Source organism: Erpetoichthys calabaricus, chromosome 7 (genome assembly GCF_900747795.2).
Source record: "Erpetoichthys calabaricus chromosome 7, fErpCal1.3, whole genome shotgun sequence".
Classification (NCBI taxonomy): Eukaryota; Metazoa; Chordata; class Cladistia; order Polypteriformes; family Polypteridae; genus Erpetoichthys; species Erpetoichthys calabaricus.
In genome coordinates, this window is record NC_041400.2 from 86,928,446 (window position 1) to 86,947,173 (window position 18,728).

Below are 18,728 nucleotides of genomic sequence, written 5' to 3' on the forward strand. Positions count from 1 at the left end.
TAACGATCTATTTGCAGTCTAAAACTCCAGCAGTTCACTCCCAGATAATCAAGGCATGAGCTGGGAGAACTTTGTGCACGTTCTGCAGCGGTGGGGGGATGGAATAGCAGGCTGTTTGCCTTTACCGGCACATTTACAGGACAAAAGACGCCAATGGAGAGGTGCAATGGGATTTAATGTGGGCCGGATCTACAAGTTTTTTCGTAGGCTCTGGTAATTCTATGTTCTATGTTAACTATGTTTGATGTTTAATTCTTATTTACTAATAAGATAAACGTTCAAATAAATCTTGAGTCTAGGCAGCTACTATTTTATTTGAAGAGGTGATCATGTGTCTGATAGAGTTTTTACTGAAAAGGTAATACTTTAAGAGTTAGCAACATGCAAATTCAAATTAGCAGGTAAACTGAAAAGATAGTAGACTGTAACTTTCAGCAAAACTCCAATGCTCCACAAAGGCTTCAGAAAAAAATGTCTGCAAAAGGCAAAATGGTGGAGTAGAAGAGGGGGGGAAAAACAGATCTGCAAGTAGTTACTATTTTCCTATTGAAAATGGTTTATCACAAAAATACATTAAAAGGCAACAAAAATATTTTGTCAGCCATAAAGCATATACCCTTGAAGGCAGAAGTTTAAAACTTGCTGTATAAACATCAACACTGCATCAATAGACTATGGTTGCTAACTGAAATAGTACACAAGCAGTACCACATTAAACAATATTAGTGGAATAATTTACCTTTAACATAGAATTTCGGGAATTATATAATGAACCCTCACGGTAAACTATGTGATTTTTCAACTTCAGAGTTTACATTAAGAATTTAATCAATTTTCGATGAGAGAGAGAGAGAGAGAGAGAGAGAGAGAGAGAGAGAGAGAGATCCTGACTATCTTTTAGGATTCTCTAAAACACCATATTTGAAATCTGCAAGTATCACATGTATAAAATGGTTAGTGGATTGTAATGCAGTGACTCCGTCACTTCTTTCAACTGCCATTTACTCCTATTTCAATGCATATTAATTCTTTTTGGACACAAAATAGTTATGTTCTGCACAATTACATGGTGGTCGATCTCCAATCCTGGAGGGCTACAGTGGCTGCAGGCTTTCCTTCCTTGCCACTTTCTTAAGCAGTGGTCAATTTCTGCTTCAAATAACTTCTGCTTTAATATTGACTTACTATTTAAGGCAGACTCCTTATTTGTTTTTTCCTTAATTAGTGGCCAAACACATGACCACCTAATGTGTCCAGCACACAGTATTTGAAAATAAAGGTACAGTTCTCAGTAATACTGACCTGCTCACAAGAACATTTTGATGGTGCTTTTTAATAAGAAAATGAACAGTTTTGGAAATGCATGGTGTAGTGTTGAAGAATGAGAGCACAAATAAGCCATGGGATTAGATAACAGACTTAATTAACAAGAATCAGCTTCTAATTAAGAAACTGGTTGAAGTGAAATTGGTTAGAATTTGAACCCCCAACATAGTCGGTCATCCGCTGGCTCACTTCACATCTTATATTTTTTTGACTGTCAATTAAGGAAAAAAGCAATTTGGACGACAGTGTCAAAAACAAGGAAATTAAAACAAAAGCAAGAAAGTCAACAGCAGAAAGTGGTTACTGATTAAGAAAGCATCAGGAAGGAAAACCTGCCGCCACTATAGCCCTCCAGGATAGGACTTGGACACCACTGACCTAGGCGTTAGATCTCACATAAATCTTCCTTGTAAACTAATTATCAAGCCTCTCAGTTACATACAGTACACAAAAGTGATTATAATGTCTTTCATATTACATGTACCAGTTGCATACAGTACCCTAAAAAGAGTAGTGATGAATTCTGACCATCAACACTAAACGCATTTTGAAGCAATGTGCTCGTATTTAACAAAATATTTTCTGTATTAACATCTCCAAACACTCCACATGCATTAGTTCACAAAATGGATTTTAAGTCTCTCCAAAGTAATCTTGTAGATGCATGAAAATAGCACATTAAACAGGCTACCTTTAAAATCGGTAAATTGACTCCTAGTTCCTGGTGGAAAGGAAGTTCCTTCAGTACCCTCTTGCAAACTGTACTGCTGCAGTATGCACACTAGACAAACAAGCATTCAATACATTTTAAAAATCACTAATGAACTCAGACTTTTTATGGTTGTTTACAAAGATAGCTCATTGCCCTCACACAAAGTGAGGATTCAAAAGCAGTCCTTTCAAATGACTGGACCCCTATCTGTTTAAGATGCCCAGAACTGAATGGACAACAAACTTTAGGTAATTTATCAAGCTTCCAAACCTAAACATTCATAACAATACTATAAAACAGTTATATTGTTATAGTTTCTACCCCCCATAGAATGCTACCTACAGAGGTTTTTTAAAAAAAACAAAACTTGCGGATGGCTCAGGGAGTTACAGAAATTATGAAAAGAGTAATAAGACCAGTCACTTTTTCCTTCTTAAGCAAGACAACTGTACATAGCACAAATGTAATATTAAGCACTGACCCAAATCAAAAAAGTAATATGACAAATATACAGCAGTATGATTTAATGCAACATGAAGAGTGAAAAACTAATTGCCAAATAAGAACGTGTATATATGCTTTTGCCTTCGGCAACAGGAATAATTTCCTTTGGTGATTTAGGCAGCATGTTTGCCATAGTAGCAAGGGAAGAAGAAAAAAATATTTGGTGGAAATGTTTGTTGGGAGATATGGCAATATGGCAAAGAATTTGAGAATCATGTGGATCATGCCAGAGGCTGACATTGTACATTAAATTCTGGCATAACAATTTTAAGCCCACTCAAAACCAACTAATCATATTAACAAAACCAAAAACACACTAAAAAAGGAAACCGTTAATAGTAACAGCCTTTTATTACAACCACAAGCAGATAAATGTTTACCTGAACCTTTGAGCTTGCTGAGCAAGAGGCCCCGGGTACCTTCGGTTTGGAGATTGGTACAACTGAGACAGTAGCGCCTGACTAGTTTTCTGGCTTGGGTTATTTGCAAACTTGACTGTAATAGGTTCCGTTCCTCCGGGGGGTTTCTGACCATTAAGACCTTTAATTGCCTCTTCTGCTTCAATTCTTCTGTCAAATCTTATGAATCCAACTCCTCTGGAGACTCCTAAGTAAAAGAGAAGCTCTTTAGTCTGCAATTCTAAAGTCATTAATCAATTCAAGCAAAGCAGTGAAGAGACAAAATGTCTCATAGTAAAATTTGCAGTTTAATAATCCTAACATTTAAAAAAAGAAAAAGATCAAGATAGTTCACCCACATATGTACAAGTGTAGAATAGGGAAGTGGATTTTCTTAATGTAACTTCAATCTTATTTTTTCCCCCTGCTTCATTCCTAACTCAATATCTTAGTCAGCATTAAAAGTCCAGATGAATGACTAATAAAACCCTTTCCTCCCCACTGGTTGGTAAATAGTTGCCAAGATCATTTTTCTATGCTACAAAATTAAAAATAGGCTAGTTGTCAGCTACCTTTCAATGCAACTAAACAAATGTGAAAAAATGTACAGATTAGTTTCATTACTGAAAAACTGTTCCAATTAAGGGATAAGCAAATGGAAATTGTTTTCACTGAAATGCCAACATCAGATTCTTTAATTTACAGGTCATGCTGCAGTAAAGTTTAAGCCAGAGCATAGTTATCTCCCTTCTTAAAAATGGGAACCATTATTCCAATGGCCTGTTCCATGGCATCACCCCTGCTTTGCACATATACATTAAAGAAAACCACCATCAGTGATCTTAGCACCTCTGATTAGAGCTCAATAATCCTTTAGCTGCGAAGATGGACCCAGACAATGCCTTGATTCAGATATCGAACCAAGCATGCTGAATCCATGAGGAAGCCAAGCCATAAATGTCAGTTTATTTATGTACTAAGCAAAAACCTTTACCAAGGGCAACTTGAAGAAGAGAGGGGAGAGAAGGGGAAGAAAAAAAAAACAAAAAAAACCCCACCAAGTACCACCACTTAACCACATGAAACTGGTTAATGATATTTTAAGAGAAAGAGGGCATATTTAACTGTCATCCCACTTTATGGGACTTGACTAACTTCAAAGGTTAAACCTTCTAAGTGGTTAGGAAAGCAGATAGTAGAATACAGAAAGCACAGGGAGGATTGCATTGCTAATTTAATGGTAAAATGTTATGCTTTCCACCATAAATTGCAATTAATAATTCCAAAGACAATATGCTACTTTAGCCCACTAAGTCTAAAATACCTACACAATAACTATATAGTCGTAATAAACGAACAATAAAACTGCGGAGAAGCCGTGGATTAAATATAAAAGGCTGCAGTTATCAGCAGGGAGACGTGAATACCGTGGCGAAACAAGGAAGGGAATGAAGAGACAAAGAGCGATGGACGGCCTTATATAGGCAGGCAGCCAACTACGTGGGAGGTGTGGGGATGGGGGACCCAACGCCGCCTCACACGGCGACCGAGCTGCAGGCTATGGACGTATATATGTACGTAAGTAGGATTCAGTTAGCATTGGGAACCCGCGTACCAAATTTCTTGAAGATGGGCCAATAAGTAAAAAAGACCGTTGGAAAGTTCAATATGGCGGCCAACAGTGGCGTCATACCACCGAAATAAGTACGTACATCGGTTTCGGTTAGCGCAGGGAAACCGCCTACCAAATTTCGTGAAGATGGGGCCATAATAAAGTTTAACATGGCGGACGTTGTCAACCGTTACGCGCAGAATTTCTAAATGAAACCTGCTTAACTTTTGTAAGTAAGCTGTAAGGAAAGAGCCTGCCAAATTTCAGCCTTCTACCTACACGGGAAGTTGGAGAATTAGTGAGGAGTGAGTCAGTGAGTGGGGGCTTTGCCTTTTATTAGTATAGATGAATAAAGTAGAGTCTCGCTTATCCGACATTCCGTATTAAATCAACATCCCACCACAAAAAAACCCCAAAACGACGAATCAATCGGCAAAAAGAACTGCAAGTTGCGAGCGTGAGCATAGTCTATTTTTTGTTGCTCCCGACTCTACTGCAGCTAATTACAGTGGAACCTCGGCTTGCGAGCATAATTCGTTCCGGAAATATACTAGTGCTTTGGACTGCGAGCACATTAAAGCGAATTTCCCCATAAGAAATAATGGAAACTCATGATTCGTTCCACAACACAAAACTATTCATATAAAAATGATTAATACAAAATATAAAGTAAAAATACATAAATTAACCTGCACTTTACCTTTGAAAAGAATCATGGCTGGTATGACTGAGTTTCTAAACTCTTGTGGGATTCCACCCAACGGGACGACATGCGGAAGAGTGTCCCAAAGCAACTGCAGTCTCCCAGCGCTGTAGCAGTTCGGAGTAAAAGTGAATCCAAAAAGATTGCGGACATGCCATAAGCGCCTGCTGTCGATGGGTGATACAAGGAACAAGGGACATTATAAATGCGCAGGGCACAGTATTACTTGGCCATGACCCTGCCTGACTGCTGTCTCTGTGTATAGGAGAGTGGCAGATCCCGCTACAATAAATAACCGCGCTGTTGCTGTTTCACGCTGAATAAAGCTGGTGTTGCTAAAGTACTGAGACTCTGCTTCGTGTTTTCGGGTGCAAGACGGGAATTCGCACGTCACAGCACAAACATACACACATGCAGTCACAATGCTGTAGTAAGCAGTATACGCTCGTACAGATGTTGACTATATGAGTGACGGAGTTAAGACTCTAGAAATTGCAATTAAATACATTTAGCAACAAGAAGAAGCTACAGGAATCGAAATAATGATGCTGCAAAGATGGGGAGACTTGGCAGAGAAGAAATGGAACTCGTCAGGAAAGCAGACTACGATAAAAAATTTCTTTAAATCATCACAGGACTGAACTTAAGTACAGTACATACTGTATTTAACTTCAGACATTTCTGTTAGTTCATTTTTTCAGTTAATGATTTCTGTTTTTTTTGTAAAACATGATTATTAGGCTCATAATGTGTAAAATTATAAGAGTTTGACGTTTAATAGGCTTTTTCTTAACACCTCCCATTATCCAACAATTTCGCTTATCCAATGTTCTGCCAGCCCATTTATGTCGGATAAGCGAGACTCTACTGTATTATCAACACATTGTTTAAATTGTAACTTAACTCCTGCTTGTCTTACTACACCTAATTGCCTGAGGTTATACATGTAGAAGGGAAGGTGGGGAGAAGTTATATACTATAATACCTTATAAACAGCGGTAAGTCTGTGAGATTTGAGGCATTCTGACAAAGGCTACATATTAATAATGCAATAGGGGAAAGTAAAGCAATACAGTATATTACTCTACCAAGACAAAACAAATGGCAATTCACTGTGGGATGGGATGTGATAGCATATAATCTCTAAGTCAGAAACCAGCCTGATTCACAAGAGGCCAGTTTAAAGTTGCCAGTCAGCTGTACCGGCACTAGTGATGATAGGGTCAGCTTTGTTTTTTTTATACCTGCACTGATCCACGGTTATGAAAAATGAATCCATACCTACCTTCCCGAAATTATATTAAAAAATAAATACTGCAGACAATCCCAATGAGGCTAACCCTAGCCTAAAACTCAAGTTGTAATGGGTTAGTGTTTACCACACAATTAATGAAACCAAAATCATAAGAAAATAAGACTATTACTTGCAAGTGTTTTCACTTTAATTAAGCAAGACATTAAAACTTTAGTTTCAGGGAGCCACACTGGATTCTTAGGTTGAAAATTTACTTCTGGGGATAACCAGTTAAAAAGTTTGCAGTGAGCCGCAGCAAAATCCCTGCCAAAAAAGCTCTGATCACAGGGTTCCTTCCTAAAATCCTGTCTACAATGTCTTACAGTCCATGTGCTTTAAATGTTAAGTGTTGATGTGTCCCATTTCTCATTATGTATTAGACAACTGTAAAATAATTACAGAAAGACAGGGAAAGAAGAAAAAGAAACTGAACAAAAGATTTAACAGACAAGATAAAACTAAAATTGCTGTTATCCACTAAAGACCTCAGTAGTCGCGGTAACCGAAGTATGACATATAACATGTTATTTTGACTACTACATGGTATAACTGCAAATACTATTAAGAAAACAACACACACACACACACACACATTATATATATATATATATATATATATATATATATATATATATATATACACACACACGTTTACCATACCATGCAGGGGCTATCATTCTACACATGCAAAGTGGGGAGCATAGTTTCTAAACACTTATGAAACAAGGCAGAGATCAAAAACGGTTTCAAGCTAAGGAATTGATAAAATGGGTTAAAATACTTTAATGTTTCTGGAAAAAATGCAAAGTGGGGATGAATGATGCCTGCATAACAATGTGAACCTCTATAGCCTGTAGCACCTTTCCCCCTTTACACAGTTTTACATTAAATTCCAATGTGGATCAGAAAACCCTAGTATTTAAATTTCCTTATGTGGTTATTTAATTCATATTGCATCTGTTATGTAAGTGTGTATAACTAGTTATCACAATAAACAAATGAACCCCCCCCCCAAAAAAAAAACAAACACTTGCCATCCATATAACATTGCCTCTTTTTGTTTCTTCCTAATTAGTTTATTTTTTGATAGTCTACAGTTAAATAATTTAAAATGAAATATGCCATAAGTATTAGTCTGTACTCTCAATATAGATGTGTGCCATTCCACCTTATCTAACTATGGATTTCAATTTATAAAGTTTTTATAGGGCTCTGGTGATGTAGCCAGGTTTATTAGTTAGACTATTCTTAAGGAACATTTATCTCTTTAGGAAAAAATATTACTGCATTATTTGTTTGCCCATACAAGTGTTGAGTGGTATTCACACAACACATCTAAATAATGGCCAGAGTCATTCTATGCTTTCCAAATGTGGTCTCCATAGTCGTCATTTTTACTGACAGAAATTGCTTATTCTAAATACTGATTACCCCCTGATTAAGTTTTATCATCATTTGTAATATCACCAAGACTGGATGACATACTGGCCTTTTGCTTTCCTGCAGTTCATTCCTAATTGCATTTGTTAAGCACATCACATTTTGCCAATATGAGAGCTCAATACACCATTTAATAAAAAATATATTCAGATTCTCTTTTATCAAAACTACAAGGGGGCTTCGCTCGCCTACCCCCAGGGTTGGGTAACCCGAAATACATTGATGAATGTATGAGATATATTGGAGTGTAAAGGTGTAGATGACGAACAAAGGAAGTAAAGAACCCATAGCATGGCACATTAGAAGGATCTATTGGAATACTTCTTTATACACATCATTTGTTGTACAATCGTTGATAGATTGCGTCATCTGGATCTAACACGCAGATCTGTGCATATTTGCGTTTGTGATTTGGCTCAGGGTGCACTGTTCCAATCCAATGTAATATTTGTCCACATACGCGAAAGCAGTATGGGCCATTGCCAGCTGGTGGCCTGATATTTACCCCGGTAGATGCAAAAGCAAATGAACTATTGTAGGATCTAATGTAGTCCATAATGTTTTTACTTTCGAGTACATTGTTAGTTAGAAACATCTGTAGATATTCATCTAAAGGAGGCAGTCTAACCTGACCCCTTTGACAACAACGTGTAAACTCATTAGTTGTATTGCCAGTTGTTTCTTCAGGGAAGTTAAGTGAATGACAATGACAGAAAATGATATTCATTAATCCTAATGAATGTTCATTAATAGTGGACGCATTACAGAATGCGTTGTCAGCTAATTGGCGGAATTGTTTAGCGGCTGTTTGTCGTTCCTTTCTTTGCCGTTTATCTATTGCCTCTGCTGTTAGAGAGGCACGTTGTAGGCACCTGTGCTCATTAATTGTATTCAGGCGGGCTTGTTTCTGTATATCCGTTAGTTGAAAAGTTTCATTTTGGAGCCGGAGCCGTGACTCCATTAGTTATCCGTTGTCTACCATTAGTAATATGGATAATAGCACTTACAGTTAATACGGAGCGTTTTCTGTGGTTGTACTGTTAATAATGCATCACTGTAATGTGATTCACATATGCTATATGGTTTGGACGTGTGAGGATGCCGTACGCTTAATACGGAGAGTTCGTTTATTCTCATTACCCGGACCATGCTGTGTAGTGTGGACGTTTAGTTCAGAAGCGCGTTGTAGGCGCATGCGCCTTTCGTACTTTCACTCGCCTTCCGCACTTTCTTTGTGGACCTGTGGGGCCTCCGTAGCCTCTTCCGTTCGACTCTGGGGTGCAGCGCAGAATCCTCTTTTTTGTGTGGCTGTGTCATTAGTCGTTAGCTATGGGCGCGTTGTTGCTTCATTTCTCATTCACGTTAGTTGAGCTCTTTCGTTTTTGGGCCGTGACTCCTTCGTTCGCGGTGGATCAGACTTCACTTGCGGTTTATGAGACGCGCCCTGTAGGCGCCTGCACACTGTGTCTCATGGTCCCATCGCCGTGTACCTGCATCCATGCCTTCCGGTTTACCATTCTCGGTTAGTAATATGGATAGAGAGTAAACAGGTGTCTACAATTAGTTAGTAATGAATAGCAAGAGTCCACATTTTTATACCACTGGAAGACATACTGTATTTCTTGTTAATAACTAGTGTGGCTGTGAAGGAGGTGGTCACAGGGTGTTTGAGGTTATAAAAGACAACACTTTATAATTAAGGTGTGATAGTAATGCAGTATTTGTATACTGCGTGAATGCCATTCAAAAATGTGTTACTGTTCTACCCTGTCCAAGTGTGGGATCCATTTTGAGTGTCATTATCAGAGAATGGGGGCATGTAGACAGCTTAAGTAGCAATACTTCTCAATGAACAGTTAATTTGTTTCAGAATGAATATTTAAAATACACATTTCTATGTATTCATTTGCTCAGTGTGTGGCTCTCTTAACTATCTATGCAAAGTCCTATGTCATTATGTACAACCCAAGTGTACACTCATTTTTATTAGCTAGTTGTCCACTACAACTTTAGGATATTACTGTCAATTGCTTTAATGAAAACAACTTTGACAAATGGAAGAAAGCCATGCAGTCTCATTTTTTTCTTTTTTTAAACCACTGACTTGCATGTCATCCAGGTGTTTTTTTAATTAAAAAAAAGGGAATCTTCTACGTTACATAAGACAGTAGGCATCAGGTTCCTGCAGGACTGCTTAGTGTTGTGAATTATAATTGATTAAATTTTAGAATATTTTTAATGTGTAAGAAAAAAATACCAAATGGGGATTAATAAATGTAGATCTGTAAAGCCGACAGCAACAGAGTCCAATTCTTCAAACATACCGTTTACCATCATATATAAATAGAAGAGTTTTCATTTAATTTTATTTATATTGCACCAATTTTTAAAGTTTTATTTACTTTATCAGGTATCAGAATGAAAACTTAGTGTTACCTTGCCATTATTTTAAACAATTGTTTTGCCTGTTAAGTACATTCTTTGGCATTCTGCAGTTGATAAATTCTTATAGTTGATAATTTATTAGTAAATAGTATGTTGTGTGAGCATCACGCTATAGGGTGGTCCAGATCTAACTATGCAATTATTGCATTGCATTAAAAGTTGCATAGTTAGATCTGGACCACCCTGTACATCACCGTACTTGGAACTTATGACATCCCACTATTTAATGTACTTTTCATTTTATAATGCTCTGTTGAAGAGTTTTCAGCCAGCAGCAAGGAATAGAATATTCCTCTTAATATTTAAATCTTATTTTGCTACTGTAACACCCAAATGATGACATGTGTCACCCTGGGTTATCTAAATGTGGACAACTGTGATTTATTTATTGTCACAAATTGAACAACGCACTTTGTAAATATTGTTTATGTACTCAATTGTTTTTAAAAGAGGATGTAGTGCTTATATACAGAATATTTATATACACGCACAGAGTACATACACGGCATGAAATACAACCTATTTTGTTATGTTGCATTACATCATAAATTGTACCTGCCAAGTACAAAACATTTTACCAAACTGAGTTAAACTCATTAATAGAATCTAACACAATAAACAAAAACACCTAATATCCTTAGCCTTACAATAACTCAATGTAAATTTAAATGTAAATATGCTTTTTTTTTTCCTCAAAACATTGTTTAGTAAGATTTATTTCTGTCTTCTTAAGCCTACAGCAAGAAATTCTGAATTAGCAACAAAAATTTTTTTTCCATGTCTATTAAATACAGATGCATGTAATTAATATTGTTTATAGTAAAACAGCTGGCCAACCTTTCAAAATACCCTCCCAAGAGGTTAAAAACTGCACTAAAAAAAAAACAAAAACTGATAAACAAAATACGTGTTAAATGATCTACTATAGCTTTTACTGGTAGACTTCCCACAAACTGTTATAAGACTTGTCTGAGAATTTAACTTTAATCAGATTTTTTAGCAATCGCCATTTAGACAGCCCTGAAGTCACATGCATTCTTCAAGAAGACTGATACCAGTTAATTGTCAGTGTCAATCTCATTTTCTCCAAAAGTGGTTAAATCATTTGGCCAAGAATCATGATAGAATATTGAAAAACAACAAATGATATCAGAACCATATGAGCTTTCCTGCATTATATTTTATTTCCCCTCATTATTTTCAAACTGGCTTTCCAATTCCTTGACTGTAACCTCCACGGTTTCCTCAACATGCAATTGAAGATCATCTAAAGTTGGTGAGACTTGTGCCTTTGAGTTGGATATTCAGCAGGGTGATGGCCTGTGTCAGTATTACGCACCGACTTTCCCCACTTCTTAGTTACCAGTCTAAGTTTTGTTATCCTGGGGCACCACAATTTTATGCCGAGCAAGTAATTCTAGCCTAGTGTGCTGCAGAAACTCCTGCAATTTCCCATTCCTTAATGGTCTTGTCTGACATCCCCTTGACTGTTAGAACACAACTGTCAATACCTGCTACAGCTTGAGGCAAAAATCAAACAACTCTTCTGAAGTGTTAGTTAACTGAGATTTCCCAAAACAAGTCATGGAGAAAATGACAAAATGCCACAAATGGTAATCCTTCCATTTTCTGTGCAAATTGCTTTGCTCTCCCTTTAACCTTCCTCTTGTGTTAGCTTTCTGTTATCATCTCTTATGTTAACGGGTCGGTTTTGACCCGTGTATTAAATCAGCTATAAAATACACTAAAAACAATAAGCTATCATCCAATTTGTTTCTCATCTCTTGGTTACCTTGTTAGGCTTCCTTATCCATGAAAATGTTGGTTTTAATACTTTTGGTGTGGGCCTCTGGGCCTTTTTTTGTCAGTATATCCCTTGATTTCAATTTAAAAAAATGGTAAAATGAACCTCAAGAGAATATTAATAAATAAAAGGTTCTTGTGTTACCTGACTAATACTGAGGGGTATAGAACACATCTCTTAAATAAATTTGTTTTATTTATTTTTTCATTTTAATATTAATAACTAAAGTGACATCTATGGTGTTACGGGTCAATTTCGACCCATAGATATTTACATCAAGAAAGGCAAAAAAATATTTTTTTCAGCAATAGAACTTTAATATAAACTGAAAAAAATGAAAAGCAGAACAGGTCATGACACAAAATATATATTTGCATGGTCAAATAAACAAAAAACAATCAAGAAAATCAAACAAATAGAAATCAATTACTAGTTCCAAAACTAATACAAAGCTAAATCAGAGTAAAAACCTCTGCGTGCAAGAACATGCTTGTGTATGTGTGTGTTTAGAGGCATGTGTGGCAAAAAGTGACACTTTGAGTGTTCTTTGTAGAGATATTTCTTGCAGTTGAAACACAATACATTTGTCTTTCTGCCCTTACTGCTTGGGCAGACCTGACACCTCTTTCTTTTCGAATCGGGCGGCCTGACTGGGGTTGGGGCTGTTTCGGTTGGTGTTGAGGCAGGGCTGGCTGAGGAGGAAGCTGATGCAGATTCTCTCTGAGTTGCTGACGGTGAGGATGGAGTGCTGGGTGAGCTCTGCAGCTGTCTGACAAAGGCTGCAGCGTCTGGGTCTCGGGGCACCGTTCCCTTCGCCTAATGTGTGGCTTGACAAGGGAATTTCCCAACTCCTCAAGAAACAGTCTCCGCTTGTTTTTTTTGGTTGAGTTCCACCCTTGGTAGATGTGGCTCCACAACACAAATGCATTATATGCAGACACATCAAGGATATTGTAAAACACAACCATTGGCCATCTTCTGGTCATTCGCTGGCATGTGTATGTGGCTGTCAGCTTTTCCAGGTTGTCCACTCCTCCTTTGTTTTTGTTATAGTTGTGGATAATTGTCGGCTTTTTGTCACTTCCTGATGATACAGCTGCGTCTTTGTGAAGAGTAGACATGAGTATCACATTCCGGTTTCTTTTTGGACAATATGAGACAACAGTGGTGGTGTCTGTAAAAGCAAACTTTGAGGAAAGTGGAGCCCTGCCCTTCACCTGCAAGATTTCAGCAGGCAACTCAGGTTTATTTTTCTTCACTGTTCCCACCATGGTAAGTTTCCTCTTGAGAAGTTCTTGTCCGAGGTCATAGCTGGTAAAAAAAATTGTCACAAGTGATATTGTGACCCTGCAGTCCAGTGGTCATATCGAGGACCACACGTTTTCCTTGGTTTTTCTCAGGGATGCCACTCGCAGCTTTGCCTGTGTAAATCTGTAGATTCCAGGCATAGCTGGTTCTTGCGTCACAGGCGGCCCAGATTTTTATGCCGTATTTCCCTGGCTTACTGGGTATGTATTGCTGGAAGGGGCATTTTCCTCGAAAAGGGACAAGACGTTCATCCACTGTCACCTCTGGCCCTGGGTTGAACATCAGCGGAAGGAGCTGCACCCATCTCTCCCAGACATCCCTAATGGGACCAAGCTTGTCAGATCTCACTCTGGTCTCTCTGTTGTCAAATCTGAGAACTCTTGATATCATTTGAAATGTCTGAAGTGACATTGTTGCCCGGAAAATATTTCTGCCTGTTGATGCATCCCATAGACTATCAGTGGCCTCATTACAGGATCTGTACACTTCAGCAAGAAGAAGAACACCAATGAAAGCATCCAGGTATTCCTCATCAATGTCTTTCCACATGTCGCCATGGACTTTTTTTCCTTCAAGGTTCGTCATAGTAATGATGGTTCTTTTTAGTGACAATGGCATAAACAGCTCAAAACATGTTTTGATGTCACTGACTCTGGTCAGAGCAAACCTTATGATTCCAGGGGTCATTTTGATGACATTTGCAGCAGCTGCCCTGCCATGTACATCATGAGGTACTGAGCTCCAAAAGATCTTACCATTTTTGGACTTGAATCTTTCAGCAGGAGCAGCTTCAGCACCAGTGACCTCCTCATCCGACTCATCAGATGTGTGTGTCTTCTGGATGATACTCCACATTGTCTTCCTCCTCAGAAACCTGCTCATCTGAATCGCTATGCTGCTCTGTGTCCTCTCCTTCATTTTCACAAAAAATATGATCCAGAACTTGGCTCACTGTAAATCTTCTTCTCATTTTTGCATGCTGCAAATTGTAAACGTGCACTCTGCAAGTCAAATGGCCACTCAAATGAGTGAATTCACCTCACATGTCTGGACATGCCCATCTTTGTTTTTGTGCAGGTATACTGGAAAGCCACGCAAAATGAGAAAGCTCACATGATTAGGAGAGGAGCTGGTTGTCAGTGTGTCAGCTGACAGTGCACTTAGGATTTCAGTTTTGGCTCTAATTATTGCTTTATCATCGTATTATCATAACTGGGTCGAAACCGACCCTAACACCACAAAGGTCATAATTTCAAATAGAGCATTTTATAATTTAGTAAAAATATTTTTTTTTGCTTTACTTTGTTAAAATAGAGGTTCCTGACAAAGTCAAAAAGCCTTGATGCAATAAACAAATTTATGTGATTCTTGTATGCATTTAAAATGGGTCGGTGCAGACCCTAACACAAGAGGAAGGTTTTAATGTTACTGTTTTTAGAGCTTGTAACCAGATGTTTAATAGGGTGGTGCACAGTTGTACTGTGTTCAAAGTGCAAAAAAGCAAAGCACCCAGTACATGTGGGTCAACCAATGCTGGGTCTTCAATGCAGTCCCATTCCACTTATTAGCAATAAGATGTAAAACAGGGGTAGGCAATGTCGGTGGTCCTGGTGAGCCGCAGTGACTACAGGTTTTCATTCAACCCAATTGCTTAATTAGAAACCAGTCATTGCCAATCTCAGACCTTATTTAATTTTATGGCTTGTTAGTCTGTGCAATGTAAGGCTTTTATATCGTAGATTTTTTTCCTTTCCAAGGATAATATCCAAATGATTTGAAGCCTAAAACAGATCATTTTCAGTCTGTCACATTTTTCTATTAAGTGTTTTATTAAATCAAACCGTGCATGATGAACACACACAGATGTAATTGGAAAAAAGCTAGCTGGAGAACTGCTGGCTGCTTTGTCTTTTACATCTTATTGCTAATAAGGAGCAATTAAAACACTGAATGCAGCAGTTTAAGATTGAAATAAGCAATTAAGGTTGGAGAACCTTAACAAGCGAGACCACTAAAATGAGGCATTAAAATGTCACTTAAGCAATATGTGCTTCATCAGCAATAATTGAGTTCTCGTTAAGGAACTGGGTTGGAACAAAAACCTGCACATACTGTGGCACTCCAGGACCGACGTGGCCTACCCCTGTTCTAGATTACCTGAAAACTATCACTAGAGCAGAATTTTAGATGAGAGTCAAAAGACATGTTACAAGTTACCATTGATCTCTGGGTTGAATAAGAGTTCTGGGTGGCTCCAGTTCAAGACTAGCGCATCCGTGAAGCAGACTTCTTATTGGCACACAGAGTTGTTCTGTACTTTAGAAAAGGAAAACTGTGCGGGAAACAAATACCCATTGCTGGTATCATACCATAACCACACCCTTCAAATCATAAGTCCAGTTTCCCACCAAGTTTGCACTGCTGGCAAGGATTCCAAAACAGTGGCATTTGTCCTCCGAATCAGAAAGGCTAAAACACACCACCACCACCGTTAGGCAGACCCAGACACCTGAACATCAATTAGCATGGCACTCCATCCTCCATTACCAGTAGAGCTGCATTGCTTTATGGTAATGCAGCACAGCTGATTTGTCAAACACCAACTATATCACATTCTACTGGGGAAGCATTTAGACATCTTTACTGCTTGTGAAAAGGGCTGCAACAAAACAGATCTGGTTCACCACCAAATCAAGACAGGCATTGCTGCTCCAATTTGCAGGCAGCCACACTAGATAAATATCAGGCAGCTGAAGAAATGGCTGTGGCAGGCATGAGTGAACAATCATCAAACCCAAGGACAACTCCAGTAATCCTCATCAAGAAAAAGGATGGCAGCTGGTGCTTTTGCGTTAGCTAAAGAAAGTCACAAAGTTAGACTCTTAACTGTTGCATTGTATAGAGTATGCTTTGGATCATGTAAGCAGCTACAGCTGGTTCATGTCCTTAAATTTAAGCAATGACTACTGGCAAGTCGCTTTAGTGTAAGAGACTCAAGGAGGAGGAGATGAAGGAGAACAAGAAGAAGGAAAAAAAAAACTGCCTTTATCATTGGGTAAGGATTGTGTCATTTCATAGTCATGCCTTTTGGAATTTGTAATGCCCTGGGAACCTTTGAATACCTCATGGAGCGAATGCTGGGAGGCATTTGAAGTTGCGGTGTATTTGTAGAACATCTTGGTCCACTCCCCTGACTCTGACAGACCCTTAGCCCAAATAAAAGGTAGTGTTTACCACCCTCAAAACCACTGGACTTAAGCTGAACCCAGCAAAATGTCACCTACTGCAGAGAGAAACTAAGTTTTTAGGTCGTGGTCACAGCAGCAGGGGATAGCTAATGACCTTGAGAATATTGCCAGTGTATGCAATAGCACAAAGCCCAATGTACAGGAGCGCTGCAGTTTACTGGAATTGCCATCTGTACCAGTGCTTCTTAAGAAGATTTGCAGACACAGCAGCACCACTACACACACTGATCAACCAGAACAGTGATTACAGGTGGAAACCAGAATGTGAGACTGTGTCCGATCAATTGGATGAGGCCGTTATTGCTGCATCTGTTTAACTCAACACAGAGTCACCACACGTCCTGGACATAAATGCTAGTAATCGGAGCATTGTAGTAGTTCTGTCCCAGGTAGAAAGAGGCTGAAGGGGTGATCGGCTACTATAGCTGCTGTCTGAACCAACAAGAGCAAAATTACTGTAAGATGTAGTGGGAACTCCAGGCATTGGTCTCTAGTCTTTGGCACTTCCGTCCATACCTTTATGGATTCACTCACTTAGCTTCTGAATTTCAAAGAGCCAGAGGGTCATGTGGTAAGATGGATAGATGCACTAGATAAGTCTGAATTTGTCTAGAAGCACAGTCGGAATTCAGTACTGCAATGCTGTTGACTTCTCATGAAGACCGTTTATTGAAGAACTGCAGCCAGAAGATGAACAAGAACACACTGAATGCTGTGCTGTACTACACTATACTATGTTACCAAGTCCTTCAGGGAGTTTCTAAAACACTATGGTGGCTGAAAGTTTCCCTGGGTGGGCTGTGATAGATGGCACGCGGCTTTGGGCGGAATAAAAATCTTGGCCCATGATTTGTAGGCTCCTATTGTAGGGTGGATGCGCGTGATTTCACTCTGTTCCAGGGATGATGGGGGAACCTGGCTGATTAAGTATGCATGTGCAAGTTCAAGTGTGAGCCAGGTGCCTCATAATTGCTGTGGAGGTAGAGCCATCTCATACCTGCACCCCATTAGGAGAGGCAGTATAAGAGGAGCCTGCATGGGACAAAGAGATAGAAAGATCAGAGAGAGCAGAAACAGAACTGTGGGAACAGCATCAGGTGGAGAGTCCATTAGCCAGTGTGGGAGAGGCAACATGGTCATTTGCCCTGCAGAGGAGCAAAGTTTCCATGCTCTAGGTGCTGTTCGTCTCCACCGATTTTTTTTTGTGGTAGAGTGGGTGTGAATAAGTTGAAGTCCTATCCCAGGGATCCGAGGTACGACAAGGGAGCGTGAAGGATGACAGGAGGATAACCGATCACAGGTGGTCTAGCTGGAGCCACTTGAGGCAGCCAAGACAAGTGTCGAGTGGTGAGCACCACAGCTGCTGGTGTCTTTGCCAGCTGAACAAGCTTTGGGTGAGCCGGGGAGACAAAGAGGGAGATGTACCGGGCTTATCTGATGAAACATTAAGGACATGATGGCTGTGCTGGCTTTACTATCATTTAATTCTGATTTTCCTCACGGACTATCACGGTTTTTAATGGATTTATATTTATTTAGTAGGGGGCTTAACCAGCGCTCACTTCACTCGCCATCCCCCCCTTGCCTGCGCGATCCACTAGCCACTTCACGTCTCTGCCGCTTGTGTTGTGAAGAGGGGGTCTGAACGCTCCTCCTTAAACGGTGATACAATGGGAAACAAATATTTAACAAAAAAAAAAAAAAAAAAAAAACACCTCTTTGTTCGATCAACTGCTGGCTTGCCGCTGCTTGAAGTACATCTTGCGCAGTGCTTCGATCATTTAAAGGTCTATACAGCAGTGGCCTTTGTCATCTACTCTGTCTTATTTTCAGCCCCAGGTGTGATTAAATCTGTTGGCACAAAATCTCATCTTGCGGGATGAGAGTTATTGATATTTTAGTTCATAATTTAAAAACTGAATAAGAATCTTAAA

General features: G+C 39.0%; 1 protein-coding gene across 8 annotated transcripts in view; it reads right to left on the reverse strand.

Moving 5' to 3' along the window:
- The window catches only part of elavl2 (ELAV like neuron-specific RNA binding protein 2), a 589,373-nt gene that overhangs the window by 109,504 nt on the left and 461,141 nt on the right, over nucleotides 1-18,728 (reverse strand). For 7 of the 8 annotated variants that reach the window (XM_051930137.1, XM_051930138.1, XM_051930135.1 and 4 more), the window contains one exon: nucleotides 2,923-3,148. In XM_051930137.1, coding sequence (XP_051786097.1) covers nucleotides 2,923-3,148 — 226 coding nt within the window. Of the gene's footprint in view, nucleotides 1-2,922; nucleotides 3,149-18,728 lie in introns of those variants that run through there. The other variant, XM_051930142.1, reaches the window with a different exon arrangement.